Below are 15,522 nucleotides of genomic sequence, written 5' to 3' on the forward strand. Positions count from 1 at the left end.
TACCTTCCCAGCTACAGGTTTATGTGCTCATCTGTTCAGTCACTCATTAATCCTTTCATTCAACAAAGATTTAAGCATCTACTGTGGACCACGCCACGCAAAAAGCAGCAGCAGAGGGGGCGTCGTCTACCTGAGGCTGCTGCCACTCATCAGGGTGAAGTTGGAGGATAGGGGGCTGGGCTCAGCTCAAGAGGCCGATTCTGTGTTTTAGAACTGTGTTAGGGCTGGCGTTCTGGGCTGGACGCAGCCACTCCAAACTTTACAGCCTGGCCTTTTTATTCTCTCGAGCCCTGGTTTTATCCTCCAGACAAACTGCACTTATTAAGTCATAACTTTCCCCCCGTGTTTATTAAGCCCAGACAGCTGTACTGGTCTGCTGGCTTTTCCGATCAGCACGATAACCAGTCTACACGGAATGTCCATAGTGAGCTGACAGAATTTCAGTCCAAAGCCCAAACACCAGACACCTGGTTTGCCTGGGGGACCTTATCACGGGTGATGGTGTGAGAATCCTTTTGCTTTGGGGTGAAGGTAAGAACTCCCAAGCCCTCGGCCGGGCTCTCCTCTGCAGTGGACGGCTGGGGAAAGAAACTACGGCTCTTTGGCAGCTCAGTGAGGACCAGCAGGTATGTTGGCCTGGGCAGTTCAGTCCCATTCTCTATAGGTTAGAGTCGTAGAATTAGATGCATTCCCAGAGGCCAGCCACCATCCAGAGCTCGAGCCCCTCATGGCCCCATGTGAGTCCAGCCTCTGCTTGCCAACCCTCTAGATGCCTGGAATCTGCCACACATTCCCCCCCTCCCCGGTCCTGGGCTCTTCAGCTTCTCACTGAGCATCTCTCCCCTTGTCATCCTGGTCACGTCCCTGAATTTTCTCCAGTTCATCATAAGGCGCACATGGCACTGGGTTCAACCAGCAGAGAGTAGGGGAAGCTTCTGTTGTTTCTTTGTTCCCACTGAGCCAAGTGTCTACTGAAATCACCTTTAGAACGATGCCTGTCATATCGGCCTTGTGCTCAGCTGGGGCTGAGGAGCCTAGGACCCAGCTTGGTCCTTGTGGGCACAGTTGGTGCTGAGCGTGGGGCCAGCCCTCACACCTCATTCTGCACACTGCACTTCCAAGCCTGGCTACAAGCTTGACCAACAGCTCTGGATCCTAAGGCCAAAGGACTGTAAAATGGGCAGGACAGCCCAGCCCAGCTGACCACAGCTGCACATCTGGGGAAACGCCCACGATGTGCAGGGCTGGTGAGTCATCTAGAGAGCAGGTGACGGCCCACACCTTCCACGTGTCCTGGTGATGCCTGCGAGGAGGGGTGCTTACCATTCCTGGGCTGGGCCCCTGTCAAGACCATGGTTTTGCCCCACTTCCTGATGGGTGAGGTCAGAGGGGGGCTGTGGCTTTAATCAGTGCACATGGCCCGGCCGGCCTCTGCCAGATGCCTCCCACTCCTCAGAGCAGCGCTTCCGTCTGTGCTCCCCCTCCTGCCCCGACAACAAGGCGCAGGGCCCCTGGCAGCCCTCTAATCATCTCGGTGGCAGGCGGAGCACGTCCAGCCAAGTCTGGCTTTCCCTTTATCCTGTGAGTCCCAGTGAATAAACAAAGCCCCGATATCCAAGAAGGCGATGATAATAGGAAGTCGGTCTGTTACTCTGCTGTCTGCCCACCCTGCCCCCCTTACCTCCCATCGCCCACTGGGCCCATGAGCAGACAGATATGTCAAGGGTTGAGGTCCTGGGCCTCAGAATGGGCACTGCCTGAGGGAGCAGCGCCACGTGTGCCCTGAGGCCTGGCCAGGAGCCACAGGGATCGGTGTGGGGGATGGAGGTGGGAGTAGTCAGCAGACAGCATTCCATGCGCCTTGTCCTCTCTCCCCACCCCACCCCACCCCGACTTCCCCACCTTCCTCGCTTTTAAGAGGCACAGATTTTGTGCAATGACAAGGAAAGGGAACATTCAGTGCCAGCTTTTAATTACAATTGCTTTGGGCTGCTGGCCTCCACGCCAAATGGTCACATGGAGAGCGTTTTATCACACCACAAGCCGAAGGATCCAGTCTGTGGTGTGTGCACGCGGCACCTGGTGAGGGTGGGGCTGTGTTCCCACAGGGAAGGGCTGGGCCCCGTTCGTTCAGGCGGGCAGCGGACAGGGCTGGCCGAGTGCAGCCTGGGCTTAGGGAGTCACTGGGCTGGACGGGAAGGTTGCGGGGCCCTCCCAGGAGACTCCAGGGAAGGCCTGTAGTCAAGGAGGAGGGGGTTTTTGGGGAAGAAGGCCAAGCTCTGGAAGGATGATGAGGATCGATGGTGCTGTGAGGGACAGCCGAGTGAGGAATACAATGAGAATCTTGTCCACGACACTACAATTTACAGAGAGCTTTCCACTTTCTTGAGCATGCTTAATCCTCACATCAATCCCGTTTAGGGGACACAGCTCAGAGAAGGGGTGTTACTTGCTCAGAGTCAAACAGGTAGAAAACCAGGACCGGAACCCTGGTCTCACTGTGTCCATAGCGGTCAGGGCTGGTCCCCCAGCAGCCAGAGGAGCAGTCCAGGCAGAGGACGGGTTGCACCCCCTGGAGCCACAGGGCAGCCTCGCTCAGGGCAGCACCGTGGTGACGCTGGTGACCACCACGTGCTCTGAGACTTTGGAGACGGAACAGCGGCTCTGCAAGGACAAGGACTTGTGCCTGGCAGAGGAGCGGGGGCTGGGGGTCCTCAGAGAGCCGCAGGGACCCAGGCGGGGCAGGCAGCAGGAGAAGGCGGCTTTGAACTGCTCCCGGAATTTGCCTTGGTTGGGAGACAGAAGACACAGCCATCAGGAGACGGATGCAGCAGGAAGCTGCCTGTGAGGGGGTGGGAGGGGAGGGTGGAGTGGGATGGAGAGAGCCCCAGGGCCACATCATCACTGCCAGGGAGAGGACAGAGGCCGGGAGCAGCTTCCCAACGAGAAATGCAGTTTTTATCTGATTCCTTGACTGCGCTCTGGCTCTGAGCCCGGCTCTGACCATGTAAACCTGGTGTCTGCCTCAGGGGCCTCAGATCATCTCTGCCCTCCTGGGCGTGCAGGTGGAGGGGCTCAGGGCTCACGGAGGCTTTCCCTTCTCTGTCCCCTGGTAATGAAGATGACAGCAGCAGCAGCCCTCACACCAGGCATTGTGCTGGTGCCTCAGCACCCTGGGGGCCTGGGGTCCTTTATCCTCACTTCATAGATGACACACAGAGGTGCAGGCTTGCCCAAGGTCACCAGCTAGCCGTTGGCCCTGGTTCTAACGCGAAAGCCTTTTGTCTAAATGGGAAGGGTGAGTGGGGAAGGAGGGACTACCACAGCCACCTTGTTCAGCCAGGGCACCAGGGAGACAGATTTTATCCGGAACTGAAACCTTGATCATGTTTCAGCGTCCCGCCAGCCTCCAGTGCCCAGCAGAGGGCCTACCTAGCACACAGTAGGTGCTCAGTCAATGTAACTGAAAAGGAAGGCACTGTGCCTGCTGCAGCGTGCATCTCTGTGAGCTAGAGACCACCTGGCCAGTCTTTGTTCAGTAATTCTTGGGTCTCATGAGGGTTATTATATTGACCTCAGGTCCCTTTCAGCCTTTTCTGGAAGATTATTTGTGTCCAGGCCTGAACAGTCATCTGGACCAGTTCTTTAGGCTGTAAGTCAGCAGTCAGGTGAGTCACCCTTTTGCTGGGCTGGGGGACTGTGTGGAAACGGAGGTGGAGGGCATGGGAAGTGCGGGACAGGAGAGAGGAGGCCCAGGTTGGGGTGGGGGACCGGGAGGCCTGGATTTCCAGAGTGGGGAGCAGGAGGACTGGTGCTGGAGGAGGGGGGATCCAGGGATGGGGCCCCCTCCCCCAAATTCTGGCCCCTCTGCCAGTGTGTCTAGCTGGGCATGGGGAAGCCCTCTCCCTGCCCTGGGCTGCCTCTGCTGGTGATGCCTGGAGCCCCGACGATGCCTTGATTACGCAGCCACCCCTCAGGCCCCCTTCCCACAGGCCCGCTTCCCTCTGGAGGTCCTGCTGTGCACACACCTGGTGGGGGTGGAGACGAGCCGTCCTACTACTGCCCTCCCCACCCACTCCCTGGTCTGCATAATCTGCAAACCTGGAGCCTGGGTGCTGGTCAGCTTCCTTTGGCCACAGTTGGGACTGGGGACTGTTGCTGCCCTCGGCCACTCACCACTGAGGAAGTTGTAGATGATGGGGTTGGCCGCGCTGTTGGCGTACACCAGCCAGTGGGAGAAGGTGAAGCAGGCATAGACGGCTTCTCGGTCGCTGGCTTGGTGGAACATCCCGAACACCCTAGGACCGCGGGGAAGAGTCAGAGATGGGGCAGACGTGTGTATGTGTTTATGCTCATAAGCTACAGGGCGATAAAGTACAGGAGTTCCCACTGCCCCTTCCATCCACCCCTTCCCTGGGCCTCTGGGTCTGGGGTCTTGACCACAGTTTTGGGTTCTTGGGCACAGAGTCTGACTGGAGTGGACCTAGAGGCAGGCACCAGGGCACATCTGCTCAGTCACCGGCTATCTGACCCCCTGGGTCTCCCCATCCATGTTCTCACCCATCTTCACAGCAACCTGGTGAGTCATAGACACGCCATTTTTCAAACAGGCTCAGGGAAGTCAAGGGACTGGCCCAAGATCACTCAGCCAGGAAGTGGCCACACTAACTCTCACTGAGATGTCTCATGTCAAATAGTCTGTGTCCTTTTCCTGCACCCCGAGGCCTCTCACTCATCTATCCTCATCATCCTCCCTGACTACAGTGACACCAGAGTGACATAACATTCATCCTTCCCTTCAGGTCTCTGCCAAATGTCACTTCCTCAGAGAGGTCTTCTTTTAAAAACATATGCTCTTTTTTAAAAAGATTAAAAAATAAAACCACCAGCCCCTGTCACCACCACTCTCTATCCACTCTCCATATTTTTTTTTTCATAGCAATTGTCACTGCCTGGCATTATAATGCATATTTATTTCTTTCTCCCGTTGGATGTGGCCTCCGCGAAGGCAGGGATTCTGTACTGTGCGCTGTTTACTGTGTTCCCAGCCCTACCATTTGACGAGTGAGTGAGTGGGTGAAAGAATTTTCACAGTAGCCCTAGGAGGCCAGGACTGTTACTATCACATGTTACAGATGAGGGAACTGAGGCTCCAAGAAATGACCTGCCCCAAGGTAATACCATAGCTTTGGGGTTAAGCCAGGTCTTTTTCCAAAGCAAAGACAGCGCCTTCCTCTGACCCCATAACCATCTCCTCACCCCTAAGCTCTCCCCAAGTGCTCTCACCTCTTCAGGACATTGAGGACGCTGATGGGCAGGTAGCAGAGGGCAAAGACCAGCAGCACCACCATCAGCATCTTGGCTGTCTTCCTCCGAGCGCGCATCTGCTTCACCTCAGCCAGGAAGGCCCGGGCCCGCGGCGGGGGCTCTGCGCCCAGGCCCTGGCCCTGCTCCTCCGGCTGGTCTGAGGGCCGCTTCCAGTTCCTCACCAGGGCCGACGTGGTGCCCGGGATCTGTCCGGCACACACAGAGACAGCGGTGGTGGGAGGAGCTCCTCGGTGGTCAGGCCCTTTGCTGGACTCTGCTTCGGGCTGGACCCTGGGGCAGGTGGAGGTGGGCGAAGGGAACAAACCCTTGCAATAGGAAGGAACCTAACATAACAGAGACCAACACTCTGGACTGAGTGTGAACACCTGCTTTCATTTCCCATCGGCTCAATTAGGCCTTTGGGGAAGATATTATCGGCCCTTGGTTACAGATGAGGCAGGGGACCCTTGACAACATCCTCCCAGCTCCCATCCATCCTCATGGGGTCACCTCCTCCATCTGTGGGGGTGGAGTGCAGGTGAATCTTCCTGTGGGGAAGCCTCGGCAAGACTGAGCCAGGGAACAGCATGGACTGGACTGGCCTCAGAGCACAGGTCCCAGCCTCGGTCGGCGCCCACAAGCCTATCGTGGTCCAGGCTCCTGGAGCAGCCACAGATGCCCTCGAAGCCCCTCCCACCGCTAGACACCTGAAGCTCCCCGCAGAGGGCATGCGGCCAGAGTGCAGGAAATGGGGCCGAGCCTTTCAGCCATTCCTGAGCTATGCGACCTTGCTCAGCGCACTGTCCTTTCCAGTCTGTGAGATCAGAGAGCGACTGCTGCCCTCTTGACTGGTGGCTGTGAGGAGCAGGTGGCATGTGTTGGTGGACGGAAGGCTGGTCATGCTCTGGCCTGCGTGCTCTCACTGCCCAGACACGGGCCCAGGACTCACTCCTGCTGGTGCCAGGGGTCCTCTGAGCACCCCCAGCCCCCACAAAACCTGCTGTGGGTCAGTGTGTAATAGAGGAAAGAAGGCAGGCCCTGGGCCCAGGAAGTCCCTGCCACTCATTGGCTGTGACAAGCTGGCTGCCACTACTCAGCGTCTGTAAAGTGGCAACATTGCTGCTCTGGTTAGACGGTCGTGAAGACATTGTGAGGAAAGTGCGTGATTTGGCGAGCGACACGGGGGTGCTGCTGTTGTGGTGAACTGAGCACTGGACCCCAGCGATCGCGGACTGAGAGCCTGGCCTGCCCCGCCCTGGCTGAGGGGTTTGGGGAAGCCACTTTGCCTCTGAGTCTGCGTTCTCCTATGAAGTTGGGGATTGTTTACGGTGGTTAAGGGGATCCAAGACTGGCCGGAAGTGCATGGGACCGCCAATGGCAGCTCCTGATACTGGAAGGTGTTCATTACTGTCCAGCTCCAGGGTTGGCTCTGCCACTTCAGCCTTGCGTTTGAAAGTGCCTGGGCCGTTCCTCTCTCTGGTTGCAGCCAGGATGGCATGTTCTAAGGCAGGGGACTGTCTATTCCCTTAGACCAGTGCCCTATCCCCTCCCAGCCCAGGCAGTGACACCAGAGTGGGCCTCACCTGGCGACCCCAGAGCTTGCGGAAGATCTGGAAATACGCCATGGCCATGAGGCCCAGTGGGGCCAGGTAGGTGACAATGAAGAAGCAACTGTGGTAGATCTTGGCATAGAGGTCATCTGCAGGGGCCAAGAGAGGCAGAGGTTGGGCCCCAGCCTGCCCTGCGTAGCAAAGCCACCTGACCGCGGCGACGGCCAAAGCAGGCAGCTGAGCCCCACAGGAGCACCTTGGCAGAGAGACGCTGGAGTTGCCCAACCTGAGGGTGTCCATCCTGAGGCACCCCTAGCAGATGTCTTTACAGAGGAGGTACCCACCCTGAAGGTATCCTCTAAAGTGTCCTCTCAGAGACACCTGCCTGGGTGCCCTGGCAGCTGCCTGCTCCAGGAAATGTGCCCCAGAGGTGCCCCCTTCAGGAGTGCCTGCCCAAGGCTACCCCCGTTACCTGCCCAGCGTTCATCGCAGACAGAGAAGAGCCGGGTGCGGTTGGCAAGCTCGGGCAGCACGCTGCTGCATTCCATGACGGCAGCCTGGGGCACCATGACAGCCAGCGACACAGCCCAGATGCCCAGGATGGAGCCACGGGCACGCCGGGCCGTGCTCTTGAACAACAGCGGGTGGCAGATGGCATACCAGCGGTCCAGGGCGATGAAGCTGAGGGTTAGCACCGCCACTGACACAGACACGGCCTGCCCCGTGGAGACACCCTGTCAGTTCTCTCAGGGGCCACCCAGAGATGGGGAGTGGATGAGGGGATCACAGCCCAGGTGCAGGGCACCTCCTGGCTCCACCACATACTGGCTTGTGAGATTTGGGCAAATCATGCACCCTCTCTGAGCCTCACCTGCGAAGTGGGAATATACCATTCGCCTGGCAGGATTCTCATGGAAAGAAACGCAATCACGGATGGAAAATGTCTAGCTCAAGACTTGGCACAGAGTAGGTGGTCCCTGCATGTGTCCGAACATGGCTGTCTGTGTCTGTGCCTGTGTGGGGGGTGTGGGGGTCTCTGTAGGAGTATGTGGGCCTGGGGCTGTGTAGGGATCTCTGTAGGAGTATGTGGGGCTGGGGCTGTATGTGGGGATCTCTGTAGGAGTATGTGGGCCTGAGGCTGTGTGTGGGGATCTCTGTAGGAGTATGTAGGGTTGGGGCTGTGTGTGGGGTCTCTGTAGGAGTATGTGGGGCTGGGGCTGTATGTGGGGATCTCTGTAGGAGTATGTGGGCCTGAGGCTGTGTGTGGGGATCTCTGTAGGAGTATGTAGGGTTGGGGCTGTGTGTGGGGTCTCTGTAGGAGTATGTGGGGCTGGGGCTGTATGTGGGGATCTCTGTAGGAGTATGTGGGCCTGAGGCTGTGTGTGGGGATCTCTGTAGGAGTATGTAGGGTTGGGGCTGTGTGTGGGGTCTCTGTAGGAGTATGTGGGGCTGGGGCTGTATGTGGGGATCTCTGTAGGAGTATGTGGGCCTGAGGCTGTGTGTGGGGATCTCTGTAGGAGTATGTAGGGTTGGGGCTGTGTGTGGGGTCTCTGTAGGAGTATGTGGGGCTGGGGCTGTATGTGGGGATCTCTGTAGGAGTATGTGGGCCTGAGGCTGTGTGTGGGGATCTCTGTAGGAGTATGTAGGGTTGGGGCTGTGTGTGGGGTCTCTGTAGGAGTATGTGGGGCTAGGGCTGTGTCCTCCAGTGTCGGGCTGATGGCCTGCTCTTACTGACAGTAGAGAATGACACCACCCATGTGCTGAGTGACCGTGTCCCATCTGAAAGGCAAGTCTGAGGGTCCCTGAGACTTCAGGAAGGCCATGGTTTCTGTACTTGGGGTGATGGGGTGATGAGGGTCACCGGGCAGAGCTCACCTGTAGGTAAGGGATGACCTTGCAGAGGGCATGGCCGAAGAGCCAGGACTCGGTGATGTCCACCAGCAGGCTGGCTGGCAGGCAGATGGCCGTCACCAGCACGTCTGCCAGGGACAGGTTGACGATGAAGTAGTTGGTGACGGTCCTCATGTGGTGGTTGCGCCACACGGCCAGGCAGACTGCGGGGTGGGCGGGATGAGGGAAGCGGGAGGCAGAGCCATGCCCATCCCAGCTCACAGCCCATCAGCGAGCCCCCACCCCACCCCCCGCAGCACACACACACACACACACACACACACACACCACCCCGCACCGAGGCAGAGGCTGGGGTGAAGAGGAGAGGAGCCGGGCCCAGGACTCCTGCCAGTCCCCAGGGGAATCCCGCAGCACCACAGGGACCGCATGGACCTACCCAGCGTGTTGCCCACCAGGGCCACGAGGAACACAACCACGTAGGCGGCGATGAGCACCCACTCGTACTGCTTCGGGAACAGGTAATCACGCCACAAATAGCTGAGAAACTCATCTTCATAGTCAGGAGGCACCGGGGACGGTTCCCTGCTGCCAGCGGGGCCCCCCATCTGGGCCCCCGGGGTGGCCGAGGGCTCCATGAGCTCAGAAGCCGCTGCGGCCGAGGTCCATCATGGTCTCCGCAGGCCTCAGGGGACCCGGAGCCCTGCACCCAGGTTTTTGGGGTCCCAGCCCCAGATCTGAAGGAAGGGAGGGAGTGAGGAAGAAAGAAAACATTAGGGAATGTGCCGGGCAATTTGCATATAAACTCCCTCTTAATCCCCTAAGCTCTGTGCTGTGGGGATAGTGGAGAGGGACAGACCTGGCTCCGTCCAGCCTCGGTTTCCCCATCTATTCAGTGGAGTAATGACCACACCTACCTCACGGGACTGCAGTGGGAGCAATGAGCTCTAAAGCATGCCCAGTGCTCTACCCAGAAGCAGGCGCGGAGCGGCTTCCCCATTATTAGAGAGCCCTGCTTTGACGGGAGGAGGTAGAAGCTCAGAGAGGTTGAGCCCCTCGCTCAAGGTCACAAAGCTACTATGCCAGGTCTGTCTGAATCCACCAAACCACAGATTTGAGAGACGAAGCCATCTGGTTGCAAGTATTCTCCCCTGAACAGTTCACAGGCCTGAATTTTTGGTTGGAAAAATAAAAGGTCAAGGGACCTTAGAGACCCGGGCCCCGCCCACTACACCTGCCAGACCCTCCCGGGTGGACACACACACACACACACACACACACACACACACACACACACACACGGTGGAGCAGAGGCGCAGGGGGAGCTGGAGACCCACTCTCTGGAAGTGGGGAGAGAGCCCCTCTTGAGTCCCCGAGGCCGCTATGCGACCCGGCGGCCGCCAGGGGTCGCTGGGGGCCGGCGCGCAGGACGCTCCCTCCATTCATAAATCCGGCCTCGCTCCCGCCCCTCCTCTCTGGCTCAGACCCTCCTTCTCCGAGGCTGAGCGGGGAGGACCCCGGACTTGTGAGGGAGGTTGCGGGGCCCTGGAGACCCCTGGGAGAGGGGGAGGGAGCTCCTTCATATCCCCACCGAACATCGGCGGACCCACTCCCTGAGCAGGACCTCCCTGCCCCTCGGGAGCTGAGGGGCTGCAGGGTGGGGCGAAGCGGGGCAGCGCTTTAGGGGTTTTGCAGGAGGAAGCCTGCTGGGGTCTCAGCTTCCCAGCCCCAGGCTATTCCCCGCCCCCAGACTCTGGCTCCTGCCGAGAGTCGTTTGGAACCCCCACCCTGGGTCTGGGGGTCTCCCACGCCCCGCACCTGTTGGCTCGGGGACCCGGGCGTCCTCGGTTGCTGATCCCCGGACCTTGCAGCGGGGACTTCGCCTCCCTGCGCCGAAGGCCGGGTTCCTGGGGGTGCTGTGCTCCACAGCGGGCTGTGGCTGGCGCGGGCTCCGCTGGGCTGCACGCCGCCGGGAGAGGTGGCCGGGGCGGGAGGGGCAGGGCGGGAGGGGAGCCCCCACCGGGCTCCTCTTCTTGTCTCCCAGCCTCGAGACCCGGAGGGCGGAGGGAGATGCTCGGGCCTCCTCACCTCCCACTTCACGCTGCCGTCCGCCCCCATTCATGCGTCCATCCGTTCATTCATACCTTTCGCCTTCATTCAACATTTCTGCCTCCGGCCATTCCCCACGCAGGCGTTCGGAGCGCACCTACTGTGTGCCCGCGGCCCTGCCTGGGCAGCTTGGGAGAGTCACGGTGCAGAAGGAATCCCAGCTCCACCTCTCCTGGCTGCCTCCCCTAGCTGAGGAGGGTGGCACCGGTGGGTCACAGGGTGAACAGGACGCCTGCACCGCCCCCAGCCAAGCCCTGGCTGCGGTGGGAGCTGCTAGCTCCCAGCGATGTGAGAGGCCCTGTGCCCATCTCCCAGCCCCGCTTCTATCTGACCCCCAATCCTTTTTATTCACACCTACGTTCCTCCTCCCAAGACAGAGATGGGAGGTGGAGGCGGAAAGTGGGGAGTCAGAGGGGCTGGTTGTGTCAACAAACATTTGCTAAGCAGGGGAATCCCACTGAGGCCATGGGCGTCAGTAATTCAGCTGCCATTGATCTAGCCCTGGACACGCATGATCTCATGTGATCAGTCCAGTGAGGCGGTTGTCACTGTCCCCATTTCACAGGTGAGAACACGGCACTGACAGGGTCAGCCCAGGCCACACAGCAGAGCGCAGCTCAGAGTCAAGCTTCTCTCCAGGTCTGTCCCTCCTCACCACACAGAGTGCCGGGCTGGCCGGACTCGCAGCCTGGCGAGTCCCCTGTGGTGTGAAGAGAGCGGTGAGGAGGCTCATGGGGGCTGCGGCACAGAGGACAGATGGACCCAGCCAGGGCGTCAGGACAGGCGTCCTAGAGCAGGAAACTGCCCACAGACCCGAGGAATGAGAAGGTGGCCCTGAAGGGGATTGTGGTAGCCGCAGAGGGAATTCGAGTTCGAGGAAACCACAGGTGCAAAGATGTCAGGTCAGGCCTCCCAGGAAACACAGGTAGCTGAAGGGCGACCTCCAGGGCACCAGGCAGTCACCTTGGCCACCACCCCCTCCACCACCACCACCACCACCCCCCCCCTGCCTTAGGAAATGACCTTCCTAACACAGCAGCCCCACCCTCCTCTCTCACCTTGGAGACACCCTTCCCTCCTGGGAGGCGATGCCTGAGATGTAGCCTCCATCTTCTTTGTTGCAGCCAAAGCCTCTTTTCAAAGGATCTGGAGCCCTGAGTGTGTAAGGAGAGCTGGGGCAGCACAGGGGGCCGGTCCAGCGCCCTTCGCCTCCCCAGAGCAGCAGGGTGGAGTGAAGGCGACCCTGAGGCAGACTGTCCTGGGCAGGCACGGGCGCACAGTGGGTGATGGGTCATACAGCCCTCTGGTTGCAAAGCTCTGCCCTGCCGCCTGAGGTGCTGGCAGAGGTAAAGGAACAGGTGAGGGACACAAGAGAGGAATAGTGTGTGTGTGCATGTGTGTGTGCATGTGTGTGCGCGTGTGTGTTTGTCCATGTCCCAGCTCTTGCGCCTGCCCCTACATGTGTGTATTTGAATGTCTGTATTTAAGTAAGGGTTGTGAGTGTGTGTCAGAGGAATCCCACGCGTGTGTTTGTGTCTCTGAGTGTGCATGTGGGTAGGGGACAGGCTCTGGGTTGATGACAGGGGTGTCGCCCTGGGTGGGATGTGTCTGGGAGGGTCTCTGTGTATTGGTGCTTTGGTGTTTGTGTCTATGAGGGACGTGTGTGTGTGTGTGTGTGTGTGTGTGCAGGTGTCTGTCTCTGTGTGTCTGGATGTGCGATTGTGGCTTTGACTCACATTGGCCTCCCAGTGTTCTCCCTGGAGTGAGGAGGTGAGTGTGGGCATGCCTGTGTCCATGGCTCTGTGAGCCTGCGTATGTGGAACTTAATATGTCTGCCCCCACAGGGATGACTCATCTCATCCCCCCACATCACCCTCCCCCGATCTCGAGCTGGACTGTTTGCGATGTAGGGGTTGGGGAGGGGCTGCAGTGCATGGGGGAGGGGAGGCAGAGCGTGCAGGGCACTGCGGGGAAACGACCAGCTGCGACGCGGAAGGTGCAGAGCCGCGTGTCTGCGTGGGCGGAGGGCGCCAGCCGAGCCCAGCACAGCCCAGGCCTAGAACCAGCCCTTGTTCAGAACTCCACAATTCAGGCTGCCTGGGCTGGAGTGAGCAAAGGGCTCCCCAAGTCCCCAAAATCATTGTACATAGGGGTGCAGGTGTCTGTGTGGGGAAGGAATCATGGCTGAGAATCCACCCTCTCACCCACAGAGCAGTCCCATCTCACTTTAAGAGGGATCCCAATTGCCGACCCCCTTCTGTACCCCTTGGTACCCAGAAGTGGCTGTTCCCCAGGACAAGGGATCCTGAGTGATTCTTCCTGCCCGGAGGCAGCAGATCTCTCTTCCTCCCCTATCAGACCCTGGCCAGGCAGGAGGCTCTGGGTCCCAGGTCCCTCTGGCCCTGACTCTGGCTCCCTCAGCTTCGGCCTGAGGGTGAGATGGGCCAGACATTCGGCCCAGAGGAGCAGGAGGGAGAGACCCGGGTGTGTGCTCAGAGAAGACCCGGGGCCTGCGTGGGGGCCAGTGATGCGATGGGAGACCCGCGAGGAGCGAGCGGGATGTTTGTCCTTGGGCCCAATAGCACTCACTGGCCTCTGGGAGCTCCTGGCAAAATGTCGTGTCCATGGGAGAGAACCAGGGACCTCCTGCCCTCCACCTGCAGGCTGGGCACTCAGCCCTGACACTTCCTCCGCCCCGGACGGTGGCCTGAAGCCTTTGCTTTGCCCGAGCTGTCTGTCACCCGGCGACCACATGACCTCTTGTTGATCTAATCCCGAGCCTCCGAGCCACAGATCCCTGTCACATCCATCTTCGGGTGTCAGCCCCGGCCCTGGCCCCAGGTGCTACCCCCTGTCCCTTCCAATTCCAGCGTGACTTACAGTAACCTCTGTCTGGCTAGGACTAGAGTAATTGAAATGTAATTGGGTTTTCAACTTGCCATGCTGCCACGGGCCTGGGAGGTGCCCGGGAGCTCTGCGGGCAGGGCAGAGGTGCTTTTAGAAGAACAGAGATCAGAAAACAAGCAGACGTGTGGGGTGGGGTGGGGTCGGGTGAGGGAGGGCCAGCAGTGACCGGGCTGTGGGCCGGGAATGGGGATTCTGAGGGCTGAGTCTAGGAGGCCACTGAGGCAGCAGGGGCGTTTTGGTCCTTGGTCTCCCCCCCCCCCACCCCCAGAGCTCCTGGCAAAGGGCCGTGTCCATGGGAGGGACCCAGGACCTAATGTCCTCCATCTGCAGACCTGGTGCTCAACCTTTGTGCCTCTTCTCCTTGGGGAGACCTGGCCCTCTTTCAGGGTTTGGGTGGCTTGAAGGGGACCAGCATCTACTGAGAGAACTGGGGGCTCAGGGCCCAGAGCCAGGCATCCTGGTGGCTTCACAAGCTTGAGAGCATCTGTAAGCCCCGGGCAGGAGCAAGAGGGAAGAGGCTGAGACAGCGGTCTTCTACCTGTGCACTCGCTCAGATAGTCATTCAGCAAACACTGGCAGCTGGGCTGCAGAGTTGGGGCCTGCTCGTTGCGGGGTAGACCCTATGTATGCAAATGGCTGGGGTGGGTATGAAATGCATCAGGATAAGAGCCTGTGAAGTCAGGGCAGGGGCAGGGAGGGGCCGGTTGGGACTGGGGCTAACAATAATAGTGCATGTGAACCCAAAGGAAAATCCATTCAGTCTCCCTGGTGTTAGCTCTAGTGTTAGACGGAGGCTGGGAGCTCAGGTGTTGGGGCCAAAGAGGCCTGGATTAGACTCCTGGCTCCGCCACGCCCTGCTGTGTGATTGTGCTCTCGTCACTTCACCTCCGTGACAGGCTGGGCAGTGGCCGCCAAACATAACTGCACCTAAACCCCGGAACCTGTGAGTACGACACATGACCTCGCAAATGTGACCAAGTTAAAAATCTTGAGATGTGGAGATTGTCCTGGGTTATCCAGATGGGTCCATTATACCACAAGGGTCCTTACAGGAGGAAGGTGGGAGAGACAGAAGAGAAGACGTGATGGAGAAGCAGAGGTTGGAGTGACGCCGGCGCTGGAAGGGGACATGCGCGAGGGGTGTGGGCGTCTCCTCGAGAGGAAAAGACAAGGAACAGGCCCCGCCCCGCAGCCCCCAGAAGGAATGCAGCTCTGCCCATGTCTTGATTTTAGCCTCACAAGACTCATTTGGACTTTGAAACTCCAGAAATGTAAGGGCAGAAAATGCATGTTGTTTGAAGCCACTGAGTTTGTGACAACCTGTTACAGCAGCCGCAGGACTCATACAGCCTCTCTGTGCCTCACTTCCCTGGATATCAGACCCGCAGGAGCCTCTGCCACATCGCGTTGTGTGAGGGGCCGTGCAAGCAGCGGGCGCCGGGCGGCAGCCACACAGAGGTCCGCACCTCCATGCATGTGCTATTTGTAAAGTCATTTAATATTTTAAAAATTAGAGGGGCCATCATGGGAAGAATCAGGGCTGTGTCAGACATCCTTCTGCTTATGTTGCCATTTGATATTATCTTTAACTTGAGCCCATATATGGTGTAAGAGGCTGCTAAGATCTAAGTCATAAAATAATAAGTAATACTAGTAATAAACAATGATGTGGTGTGGTTATTTTGAAATAGGAAGGAAAAGAAAGAGAGGCCTGGTTTTCCTGGGAGGGGTGGTGTGTGTGTGTGTGTGTGTCTGTGGTCTGTATGGTGTATGTGTAGGTGTGTGTGTATGGGGTGTGTGT

At 58.7% G+C, this 15,522-nt stretch overlaps 1 protein-coding gene across 1 annotated transcript; it reads right to left on the minus strand.

Annotated features, from left to right (window-relative positions):
* Nucleotides 1-2,568: 2,568 nt before the first annotated feature.
* Nucleotides 2,569-9,730, minus strand: HCRTR1 (hypocretin receptor 1). The gene is made up of 7 exons (XM_006777399.2): nucleotides 9,145-9,730; nucleotides 8,733-8,911; nucleotides 7,330-7,573; nucleotides 6,891-7,006; nucleotides 5,287-5,513; nucleotides 4,177-4,298; nucleotides 2,569-2,786 (listed from the first exon to the last, which is right to left on the minus strand). The coding sequence occupies exons 1-7, from the start codon at nucleotides 9,341-9,343 to the stop codon at nucleotides 2,596-2,598; spliced, it is 1,278 nt and encodes a 425-aa protein (XP_006777462.1). The 5' UTR covers nucleotides 9,344-9,730; the 3' UTR covers nucleotides 2,569-2,595.
* Between the last annotated feature and the right edge of the window lie 5,792 nt (nucleotides 9,731-15,522).

This window comes from Myotis davidii, unplaced genomic scaffold (assembly GCF_000327345.1).
Source record: "Myotis davidii unplaced genomic scaffold, ASM32734v1 scaffold88, whole genome shotgun sequence".
Taxonomy (NCBI): Eukaryota; Metazoa; Chordata; class Mammalia; order Chiroptera; family Vespertilionidae; genus Myotis; species Myotis davidii.